The 12,655-nt window shown below is 37.3% G+C and overlaps 1 protein-coding gene across 5 annotated transcripts in view; it reads right to left on the reverse strand.

Moving 5' to 3' along the window:
• SMOC2 (SPARC related modular calcium binding 2) overlaps window positions 1-12,655 on the reverse strand; it is a 139,681-nt gene that overhangs the window by 23,369 nt on the left and 103,657 nt on the right. For all 5 annotated transcript variants that reach the window (XM_021392109.1, XM_021392110.1, XM_021392108.1 and 2 more), the window contains exon 9: window positions 11,457-11,539. In XM_021392109.1, the coding sequence (XP_021247784.1) occupies window positions 11,457-11,539 (83 nt within the window). The remainder of the gene's footprint in view (window positions 1-11,456; window positions 11,540-12,655) is intronic.

The raw sequence follows: 12,655 nt of genomic DNA on the forward strand, positions 1-12,655 counted from the left end.
GCCCATTGTGATACTTCAGGTAGTTTCAGGGACATCTATCAAGGGGAAAGGATATCAACAACAGACTATTTCTGGACCAGTGAGTTAGTAAGTAATCTTCTTCCATTACTACTATGGTCTATGGATAATTTCCATCAGACCACATGCAGCTTACAGAGTTATCCTGTCAATGAACTTTGGAATTGATAGATATTCACGTACTGGTTTATTCTATAATCTGTCACTGGTCTTCCCAGGCAAATCATGCTAGTATCTAGAAAACATGAACACTGAAAACACTCTGTCAGAATCAGCTTTCTCCACAAAAGCAAGTGAACAGAAATATTCATGCAGCAGGCTAAAATCTAAACATTTTCCCCAGAAAACACACATACTGATGTGAGATCAGTGTGAACAGTTCTGACTTCATCTTGTGCATTTTCCTTGTCACGCGAGCTGAACTCATTGCCTGACACTTTCAGTCATTACTCAGCAGCCAAAACTGATGTCATTTCTGTATTGTACATTAAATTACACAGAATGTTAGGAATTGGGAAGCCCTGTAATGGCTTGATATTTCACAAGCCCTAACCTCATAACTCTGCCTGGATTGCAAAAAGTCATTGTTTGATACAAAACAAAGAATTACTAGGGTGGTTTATTATCAATACAGTGTATTTGCAAAGTTTCTGGGAACTGAATATCCCACCAAACACACTGGGAACTAAATGCTCATTTTGTTTCAAAAGTGGAACACTTTTCCAAGAGACTAAATGTGAGGAATAAATGCCTAAACTTTGCTGGCCCTTCTTGAAAATATAGCTGCAGATATACATCCATTCAGAAATGAAAATATTTATTTCTCCCTGTCTACAGATCAAGCATGAGGGTTATTTCTGCCAGGTAATCAAGGAGGTCTTGTATCCAAATATGAAAACAAAACAGTGCAAGATATCCATTTTGCAGGGAATGTCCTTACAAATCAATGACATGTTTTTATTCAGTATATACTCTATCAGATGGAAAAGGAGAAAGCCCATACCATGCTTCTTAAAGGAAATAATGTCTTATTATGTGACTCCCACTCACTGTGATGATAAGGCTCAGGTGTCATCTTTCATTATGATTACAGTCCTGGCAGACTAAAAGGTTTTTGCCTTTTCTGTTCAATTTTTTCCTGCCATCTCTCAGATTGCAAGATGATAAGGATTACAAGCATTCTGGCAGAAAACACTGTGATTATACTACATCAATCTTTCCCTCTTCCTGTGTTGTTTTTTTCCTACTTCTCACCCCAAAACTGCAATCCAGTTGCCTGTAATTTTAATGAGAGCCCTCTCCCATGTCTTCACTCTACCAGAAAATATTTATTTATTTTAAATGCATTTCTTAAAGCTTAGTAGCTTTAGGAAGACAGTGTCAAAGTTTGTTCAGTCATGGCAAATATTTTAATCCCTTTTAGATTCCAGTGTGATCAAAGGTTCACTCTGCTTATGTCAGGATTTTATACAGGGCACTGACAATACCTCTGTATCTGTGGTCATGTATTTACAAGCAGCTGTTTTAAAAGAGTCTGAGGTGTTTTCATTCTAAATTACAGACTTCTTCTAAAAGACAAGAACTATCTTGACCCATATTTTTTTCTGCAGAGCCCTTGCTAAAAGAAATAAAGCTGCTTAATATACACTGTTTTGCACCTCAGATATTAGACTTTAAGTGCTGCCTCAAAACATTTTGCAAAGCTGCATGCTTTTAAGCTCCTGATCACTGACCAACAAACATCTCTTGGAGTACAGAGTATTTATCCATGCATAGCAGCTTAGCATTTGTTGTAATGAAGCAGGACTGAGGAGTCTACATGAAGTCCTAATTTAAGGAGAATGAAATCCAAGACTTCATTAAACTAAACTGGTTTCAGTAGGACATTAGTCATTGCTCCCCCTCTCACAGCTCCATTAAGTGCAGAAGACACTACATACCTACAAGTTTATATCCTTGATGGATATAAACAAACACAGCTTCATGACTATCAGTGAAACTTTTCAGATGTGCACCTGGATTTAGGGAAGACATTTCTAGGGGAAAGCATTCTCTCAACATTATTTAGTCCATAAGACAATAATGACAATCAGAAATTCACGTGGAAAATGATGGTGCAAAGGCAGTGGCTGTACAACAGCTGGGTGACAGCCTCCCAGGAGGACAGGCAAACACAGAACACTCCCTCTCTGGACAGATGTTCCCTGGCAGTGTCCTGCACCAGGGACTTTCTCAGCTCCCACCGAAGGCAGAACAGAGTGGCACAGAGCAGCACAGAAGGCAAGGCCACTGCACTTAACAAGGGATTTGGCTGGAAAGGGAGGATAGCAACAAGTGAGGTGAGAAACAGAATTTGTATTTCTTGGCATAGCCTCCAGCATTTTTTTAATGCTGAGAAGCAAATGAAGTCAGTGTTTATTAGTCCTAATATAGCCCCTTAAAATAAACATTGAATTATAGGGTAATGTTAAATACAGCAATGAATGAAATGCTATTGCTGAGCCAGTAGCATCACCTTCGATTAGCCAGCTTTTCTTTTTTGCTAGCTGTGACACAGCTGTGTCTTTCACTGCTGTACTAGAAGTTCGAATGCTTTCACTGTAATGTTTTTGGACAAACATGAACATAACTGGAAACTACAGCAGCTCTTGAGTTATGTGTTTGAAATTTCTTTTTTTCTCCCCAATACTAGTATTTATTAATGTTTTTCAGATTGGGGGGAAGATATTCTTTTGTTAAGAAATACAAATTTAGGCAAGAATAAAGAAATGTAAAGTACTGTGACCAGACCATTAGTAATTAAAGACAGGAGGAGGAGATGGACAGAAGGGAGTGTGCAGGAAATAAATGTGATTTGCAGAGCCTTGAAAAATAACTTACAGGCTTTCTTTCCACTGGAGCAAAGCTGCCTACTGGGAGACTATACACTATAATCATGTAGTCTGACAAAAGAGTAATAATACTGAAGCTATTAAAAAGCCCAAGCAAATTGTTGTAGGTTAAAGAAACAGTCCTCTGTGTTCAGCTGCTCAGAAGCTATTGTACTGTTCTCTGGAAATACATGGCTTACTGCTGCAGACGTCTGATTTCACAAGGAGGTTTGACCAGTAGATGCATGTGGTTGTTAAAAAACCCCGCCTTAGCCCAACATCCTCCCCAGGCCACCACTGCTCATTACTAAATAGCTCTGTTACAGTGTGGGCATCCTTACTCAGCCACTGCTTGCAACACCAGTCTGTGCTCTGTGTACCCCTCTCTTCCCATCCAGCGGGTGCCCTGGTGTTGTATGAAACTTACTGCTGAACAGACATGCAGATTTCCTCTTTGACATCCACTTCTTTGCCCAGTCAGCATCCCCCACAGCCATTGCTTCAGGCTTCTGGCACAGGATAATGTAATGGACTTGGATATGTGGGAAGAGCCCTTCACTTCTCGCTAACTTGTATGAAGCCAGTGGTGTTGGAAAGACATCCAGATGCTTCCTCCTGCAGCTCCACATCTTAGAGAAGAGAGCTACTGCTTTGGAAGGAGAAGCAGTCATTGCTCTCCTCACTTGGCATTAAGGAGCTGAGGAGGAGCAAGCCTGGCCCTACAGCACCCATCTGCACCTCGAAGTCAAGCCTCACCTCTCCCATCCTCATTGCAGGAGTAGCTAAGCTGCACGCAGACTTTCTCCTTTGTCCATGTAACATGGTTTCATGGTTCTGCCATTGCTGCTGTGGACATTTGCACCAGCTTTGCATTAACTAGTTAGGGTTCCAGCACTTAACAGCATGGGTCTTCTCAGTACAGAGCCTTTTTGGCAAGTATCTCTTGGTAAATAAAGCCATACTGGGCTCAGGACAAGAGTAGCATGCTCAGCCAAAACTGCCAGCAACTTCAAATATTTTTATTTTACTTATAGACTTCAGAAGAGGCAACTCAGAGCTCTAATACTCAATAACAAAAATGGATACTTTCAGTATTAGCTCATTCAGCCAAAAAGCTGGTTACATCATAAAAATGTAATCCCTTTAAATCACAGCTCAGTGGAGAATGCTACATGCCAACTGACTTAACAATATGAAACTCACGGGAAGGCAGGTGTACGTATATAATCTGTATTATGATCAGAAAAACTCAATTACTTAATTGATACTTTTAAAAGCAAGCAAATGTTTTAGTCATTCACACATTCAAGAATGCATGGTAAGTTATTTTATCCTTGGTGTTGGTGCTGGTGCTATGTCCACAGAGGAAGCAAACAGTCTGAAACTACAGTAAGCAAGATAGGTAGGCCAGTGCTGGGAAACAGCCTGAGGTTCTGGTGATCAGAGGCAGAGCAACTGTAACAGCATAGTAGAACATACATGTAAAGTAAAAGTAGTTAAGCCTCTATTTCTTTATTTAAAGAATGCTATTGAAGCAAGTCACTTTATATGATGACTATTTGGCTGCAGGTCTTGCATCATCGTGGTTTGAACATTTCCAATTATTTCTCTTTAACTTTGGAAAAAAAGAAGATGTGGTGCCAACAACCAAAAGCAAACTGTACTTATCCACACACAAATCACCCATAGCTTAAATCATGAGGTTTGCTCCACAAAGTATAAACTGTTCAAGTCAGTTCTGAGTATCCCATCTGAACAGAAAATGAAGCCATTGCAACAGGAAGAAAACTAAGCAGTTAGAATAATTGCCTTTCTCTTAAGTAATAGCACAAATGCAAAATAAATGATAGGAGTCACATCAGGAGCTCTCATGCATGACTTTGGGAGAAAATACAAGCTGCTTGAGTGCCAAAGTTAAACTAAGCTAATGAAGATCCATAGGAAAGAACAATAACTGAGAACTGAGTCACCAGAAGGCACTAAAACCAGAAAACACCCTAAATTCAACTGAAATGTAGAGTTTTAAGGGATTTTTCTTTCTCATACGTTGACTGATTGTGCAAGAGATGTGCATCAGGAAATCTAAATAAGTAAAATATCGAGATTCATACCAAGCCTTAAACCATAGACCAGCACAGTGCAAATAGTCATCAACAGAGTCTCAGTGCTGGATGTAAAGCAGTTTTTTTGGTTTTGTGTTGCAAGGAGGAAGGGCAGAGATCCATACTCTTTGTCCAATCTGAGACTTCAAAATTTGTCCCATAGAGGCTAAGCAAACATGGCCATTTTTCTAATTTGGTTCCTTCTTGTGTCACTGAATAAACCCCAACTACTGAAAATGGAAACCTTTCAGGCATTTAACTCAGTGATTTTAAACCCCCCCAATACTCATCTTTTTAGATAAATGCTCTACAGTCAAAAATTATAATGAGAATCATCTGAAGTGAGACCTCTTGGAGAGCTGCAGGAGTGATGGGAAAGAAAAAGTGAAATGCTGATCTTATTTCACAAGTAGAAATCTGCACCAACTTCAGTGCAACTTCTGCATTTGACTGGTTTCCGTCTGAGTTAATTGAGAACTGCTTCTCAGGAAAAGGAAATGTTTAGCGGTGAAGAATATTACTATTTTGAGAAGTGTCCCTTTTTTAAAAAGGGACACTTTCAGGACTTTCAGTATATGGACTTACTGAGTTTGTATATTCACCCAAGTCAGTAGATTGTATTACATTTCAATTTTACAGTTTCCCCTCCCAAATTATCCTTTTGTATGAGAGGAAGTATCACAACCATAGGAACTTTAAAGGACACGCTCTCCTAAAAAAAAAAAAAGAAACTTAGACAAACTGAAATGAAAGATAAACAAAATTAATGGTCTGACATAAAACCACAAAACCATAGAAACCCAGTTAAGTCTGAGAAACCAGCTTGACACTGTGTCCCCCTCTCAAGCTAGCATGTGTTTCACTCGTTTGGATTTCTTTATTTTTGGCTCACGAAAAGATAATGATACTTACAGTTAAAGCAAGTTGTGCTGGCAAAATCACATTCCCTATAATACTCTTCAAATTCTTGATGATAAGAATTGTATTACAGGAGAAAAATAAAAATAAAAAACAAAAATTCTCAGGTCAAGTAATGATACAAAATTCTTGAACTATTCAAAAGATTATCCAAAGTTTCTCTGCCCTCACACACAGTGGAGTTTAAAACAGATCCTTCTTGCATTTGATGCATACTTTTTCAATAAAAAAAAGAATTGCCCTTGAGGCAAAATAGCTGAGTGGTCTGGCACTGTCCCAGTATGCTATCATGTCTTGCTGTCTTACATATACAAGTCCCTTTCTTCCAGGTTGCTGAGAACACACACGCCCCAGGGGCTTTGCAAAACAATCCACTGGAGTGCAGGGAAAAAAATTTTTTTTGTACCACTAATGAGTAATCTTTTAAAAAAATTGAATTGTTGTTTCATCTTTATCTCATCCTTTTCTAATTCCTGTTTTTGTGTATTTTTAATAACATATTTAATATGCAAGTACAGGAGTATAATCTGTAAATATAAATTAATAAACAAATAAAATCAATTAATTTAAATATAAATAAATATACATATATTGAAAGTGTATACTCAAAAATGTTTTTACTGACAGGGGCATATGATCAACAAAATTTGGAGACTACTGATTTAAGGTCCGTCTACAAAAGCTTGGAAGATTTGAAAATTGCACTTCTTACAACCTAAGTGCCCTCACAAATCTCTCTTTGGAACTGGCTACTGCAAAGACTGGTTATAGTCAGGAGTGATGCTGATCAGCTGTGAAGCCTACACCATGCTGAGTGAGATACAGCAGTCGTACTTTCCTCATGAGCACGGTCTCAAAGACTCAAGATTTCCCTGCTGGGTATAGAAACAGCTGTATGCTTACATGCAGTCCTTGGCAGTTAGATAAGAAAAGTCTGAAATATATTACGTATGCAACATATGGTGCATTACACTTCTGCTTAATTTTGTTGTGTGCTTTGCTAATTTGAGGCAAACTTTATTTTGGAGTAAGCAGCCTACACCAAAGTTATGTGCCCGATGGATTCCAGGGAATTGCAAAGTTTGATAGAATGACCAGATTAGGAAATGTATTATTAAGAATTTAGAAATAAATAGCAACATGAAATATAACTCCCAACATATGGAATCCCCTTTTATTCCCTAGGAGCAACCACCCCATGCACATGGGAAAGTCTTCTCACAGACAGTTTTACTGAATTTGCATCAGGATTTTCCTTATTTTCTGGCCATACCCGATGTCTTCTCTCTAGCAAGTACAATGCATATTACTAAATTGAGAAATTAAATACCAGATGATCTAAAGTAAATTTAAAAAAAATTCTTTTGAATTTTTTTCTCTGAAAATATCATCAGCTTCACACAGTCACTAAACTGATGTTTCTCTGAGATTATTCTCACCTATTAAAAGGTACATAATACGTACAATTCCTTCACCCATAGACCCAGACTGAAAAGATAAAGTTCCAGGATCTAATATTTCCTGACTTATTACTAATTTTTCCTGACCTATGGTTAACAACTTTGTGAAAGACACAGTGGCACCTATACCTCATTCAATGATCTTACAGGGTTAGCTTTAACTAGCCTTCATGCTATACCCTTTTAAATACTTGCAACCAGCTTGTGCAGAAAACTGAATTTCATTTTAACATTCCAGTTATCCAAAAGTCTGAAATAAAGCATTTAAGGCACTACAGAAGACTATGTCAGTTCATCATAGGGCTTCCATTTTACTGTATAACACAGTGGAGAACAAAAGGTCAAAATAGGAATGTTTGAAAACTCCCTGTGAGAAAAGGAAAAAATCTGGTTTCCCTAGTTTGTGACATTCACTGGACTCCTTTCTGGGTTCATTTTCATTATCTCAGAATAACTAGTTTCTAAGCAGGACCAAAACCACCAGCAACCTCAGAAAAATGCTTTGGCCTTAAAAAAAAAAAGACTAGAAATCTTATGGGAAGAATTATTATATAACTTCCAGTCCAATCTAACAGATACAGGTGGCTTGGATCGTTCTTAAAAACATTAGATTAGTCTTCAATGTCAGATGCTTTATATTATGTTACCCTCGGGATGTGAGGATATACTCTTAGCTCAGTTTAAATCAGTGGGAATTTTGCCATGGACTGTAATGGGCCCTTACTTTCTACAATTTTGCTTTAACAAGATATCAGTGTTTGCCAAAAACTGCATTGTGATTTATTGCAAATTATTGCTAAAAATATTTGGCTTAACATGTAGTAGGTTTGAGTTTTCAGGTGGTATAAATCAGTGTAGCTGCAGAACTATGCCAATTTAATCCACCTGAGGATGTACCACTGGATCTTATCCTGTTTAAGATCATCTACAGTAATAAAGTAATTCTTTCAAAATCTTCCTAGTTTTACATGGCAAACAGTCATAGTGGTTTCACCTATGGCTACTGCATTTTTGTGGGTATAAGCTGCAAATCAAGCATCAAGCAAACTCATCCTTTCAGAAATGTTATTATTTCTTGAAAGTCAGGGCACAGACTACCTACATATTTTTGTTCAGTCTTGGCACCACTCAGCAATCAGGTGTTCTACTTCAGACATCTCAAATGCAAACATGCTTTTACAGTGCTGCTTAGAGAAACTTCAAGTAACAGTGGTTCATTTCTACTGAAAAGAAGACTTGCATTAACCATATGTATGACTACCTGCTACTTGTTAAGACTGAGTCACGTTTGTGCAAGATCCTCTTTCCACTAGTATAAACTCAATTCATTTTTACTTGATGTAGTGTTTGCATTTTTATGATGGTAAGAGAGAAGTTTTTCACGTGAGTGATGATCTCTTAAGTATTTGTTAGACTAGCCGACAGAGAGAGAAGAGAAAACCTTAAAAGAGAAGGAACAATAAACACGTCTAACACAGCTGTAACTGTGAAGCAAACTCCTCCATCCGTTACTTCTAAAGGTATGCGCTTCATCCTGTTGCAGAGTAGAAGAAAGAGGTTTTTCTAGCTAGCTCATAACTTATTTATGAAATCTCAGGAAATTTTGGTATTTGTCTTATTTTAAAACACATAAAGCATTTGAAAGCCAAAGATTATTTCAGGGTAAGGAACATGAACTTGGGAGAGCAAATCTGTGTCATATATAATGTAATAATATGATGAGCTCACACTGCTGCAGAGCTTTGCTAGACTAAAACTCAGTGCAAAATACCACAAGTGGTAAGAGAAAATCAAAATACCATTGCCCAACTTAACAAAGGTGAAATAATCAGGAAGAAGCTTAAGGCATGGAAAGTTCTTAAGTATCCTGACTTGGATAAATCCTTATTACTGCACTGTATGAAAGCACTACCAGTTTGCATGAGAAAGATAAGTGTGAAAACTGGACCCTCCCCACCTCCTCATCATGGCTCTTGGAAACCAGCTGTCAATGCTTTTTCAGATTTTTTTTGTGAACAGACAGAAGTGATCTACAAGTGATATCTTTAGCAGAACTAAGTGCCAAATTTGTTTCTTGAGTTTTCACTCTCTTCTTGAGTTATACTCCCTTCTGGGTGTATGTTCTTCTCACTCAGAAAAATACACAAATGAAATCAAGTAATTATATAAGCCTGTTACTATGCAAGTTCTGTTTTGACAGAAATTGCTGGAGACAAACAGAGCCATGTTAGCATAGGCCTGATCTAATTTCCACAGAAATTAGTGGCCAGCTTTCCACTGGGTTTCATGGAGTATGGACTGTAAAATATATCTCAAATTATCCCTGAACTACCTGCTAACTTCCTTTAAATTAAATCAGCAGTAAATAACTTCAGAAAGCAAGTACTGACTGATGAAATGATGGATAAACATAATAAATCTGACTGTCAACAGAGGTGTATTTGCCACTAAATTTTACATATATGGGGATTTATGCGGCACACACAGTTCTTGCTGAACTCTGTTAAGAGCTAAACAGCACAACTGAAGCCAGGCATATTCAGCTCCTTTTCTGTGCAGGAAACCAAAAGGAGACAACTTGTAAAGAGAGGTGAAAGTCATGCTCCAAGATCAATGTTTAGCGTAAATCAGTTTTTCATCTCTTAGTGTATATGTTCGGTATCTTATGTGCTAAGAGACAGTGCAGAGTACTTCAGTCATGCCAGCCTCTTTCCTACTACTTCTCTCATAAACTGAACACAATCTACCTGAAACCTAACCAGAGTTTCTGCCCCATTACTAGTGCTTTAGAAGACTGTTGTCTGACTGCTCTAACAGTTGGAAAACACTTTATAGTTTCCAAGCAAAATGCGTTCAGGGTAGTTTTTTTTTGTGCTAAAGCTGTCACTGAGGAAAACAGTTCTGCTTCTCTTCCTTATGGTCTCAGAGGAACAGTGTCTCCTCTGGGTCTTATCTTGTTTGTCTAAGTGAAGCAAATACTAGTTACCTTCTCTTTTCCATGATATATAGTGCTGTGCCTAGGTAGCTCTCTGAACATGGATGACCAGAATCATGCCCGTGGTTCTGGAAAAATCCAGAAAAAAATAGGTCCCTCTAAAATTGCATGAATGTTTCCTTGTCTGTCTTGAATGTGTTGTTCCTGTCTTTATGTCCCATCATACCCAGACATGTATGTTTTTGGGTCACACCTGCCTTTTCCACATCTATAGTAATTGTACAGCTTATTGTTAATGCTATGATTGACTTCTTTCTACATGATACGGAACATGATAAAATTATATATCATATAATAACATATAGTTCACATTTCTTACTTCTTTTCATATTATCCCTCATAAATGCATTTGTTTCATCACAGCATTAATGTCTGCTTCATTCAAGACAAATTTCAACACTGACGAACATGTTTAATTCAGAATTATTGTCTAGACATTTCTCTTGATGTTAAACCAAAATAGTTCTCATGACACAGAACATCTGCTCAAATCACGTGCTTGTTTCCGATTCTTTACAATAGATGACAGTGACTCATGGGCATTATCACTAAAATGGGCTGTACCTTGTTATTTACATGCCTTAAAAGACCAATTCAAAAATGAAGCAAATCTGACTTCTATGTAGCTCAGCTACTCAGAAATATGATCTCTCACACTCATAAAAAGTTGCAGAAAAGATCAAAACTCTGATAAGCACTGAAGTTTGTTCCCTAGAAGAATCAATATTTTTCTAAGGTAAACTGAAGGTTATTCTTGGAAAACAATAAGTGGATACATTTTTTACACTGACCTGAAGATAGAGACCAATTTACCAAAGATTTTGCTCACTCCTTGGTATGATAAAAGTAAGAAATAATGCTAGTTTCAATGACTGTGTTGTAACCACTAAAAAAATGAGCCTTGCTCTGACAGCATCCTAAGATCCATATTTATACACGCTGTTCCAAAGCGAAATGCTTCATTTAGTTGCAAATCAATGCAGCAATATCTAAGAGATATACTGTTTAGATACAAGGTAAGGAATTGCTTTCTAAGTTATTGCAGTGACAAAGCACTGGAATGCATGACACCAAGTTTATCTTTTTCACTGACCTTGAAGCTGTCGTCCTTTGTACAAATCCTTTGTTTTGGTTGGGTGAGCTCTGGCACTGTTATCACATTTAGGTTGTTCATACCTAAAGAAGAAACATGAAGAAAATAAAACAGTCAAGGTTAACTTAATTTAGAAATAATTTCCAGTTGTGTATTCCAAATTAAACTTGTACCTTCTTTTGTTCAGGGAAGAAAATCGTTTCTCATTCAGAAGAGCCAATGCAAATGTATCTGCTTATTTTCCAATTACTTAGAAGAAGATGAATAATTATTATCTATTCCAAACAGATTGTTCTACAGGGAGGAAAACTGAGGAAGGAGAAAACTGTGGAGGACTGCCATAAAATAATCCATAATAAAAAATATTATCTAAAAAAAATGTAAAAGGTGAGGTTCTCCTTAAGCCTACCAGATCAAAAAGCAATAAACAATGTAAAAAATTCTGGCATCTGACACAGTACTCATGTTGTTAAACACCACAAAAGCAACTTCAAAAATCACAGCAAGGCAGGTACTGTATTTAGTTAATACTGCAGCACTAAATGCATTTACTAGTGTATCCTCTCCAAAGCAAATGTTAGTTTACGTACGAAGAGCTAACCATGAACAGCTAGCATTTCAAACAAGAGGGAAGAACTGCTAGGGATTCTGGAAGGACGGGAATTGGGCTGGAATATCTTGAAATGAGTTGTGGAAAAAATTTCATCTCCACCTGCTACATGAATATTCTGATTCTTCTTTGTGATTAATTTACTTAAAGACAGATTGTTAGTCCAATCTGTAAGAAGAATCTCTATGCTCTTTGCGCCTTCAAAATATAGTGACTACTGCAACACCACTCCAATATCTTTCATGCACGACTGGGAAACACGGGAACATCTGCTGCTGAATTTTTCTGCTTCTTACAATCCCATTATTAACACATAGTGACTTTTCACTCAGTTTGGCACTGTCTCTTTCTGAGAAACATCATTTTCTCATTCACCTATAGTAGATTGACGCTGCAGAATCTAATATATATGATTTCAGAGAAATTTCAACTCTAAGTTAAACACAGCAATATAACTTGTGTACACATACGTATGTGTGCACATACATACTAATTGAATCTAGGTTCTTTCATATTCTATTTAACTGCTAATCTTTGAAATGCTCTATTCTAGGTTCCCAAAAAATCAGATTTACTGAGAGACATACTA

Source organism: Numida meleagris, chromosome 3 (assembly GCF_002078875.1).
Source record: "Numida meleagris isolate 19003 breed g44 Domestic line chromosome 3, NumMel1.0, whole genome shotgun sequence".
In the NCBI taxonomy this organism is placed as follows: Eukaryota; Metazoa; Chordata; class Aves; order Galliformes; family Numididae; genus Numida; species Numida meleagris.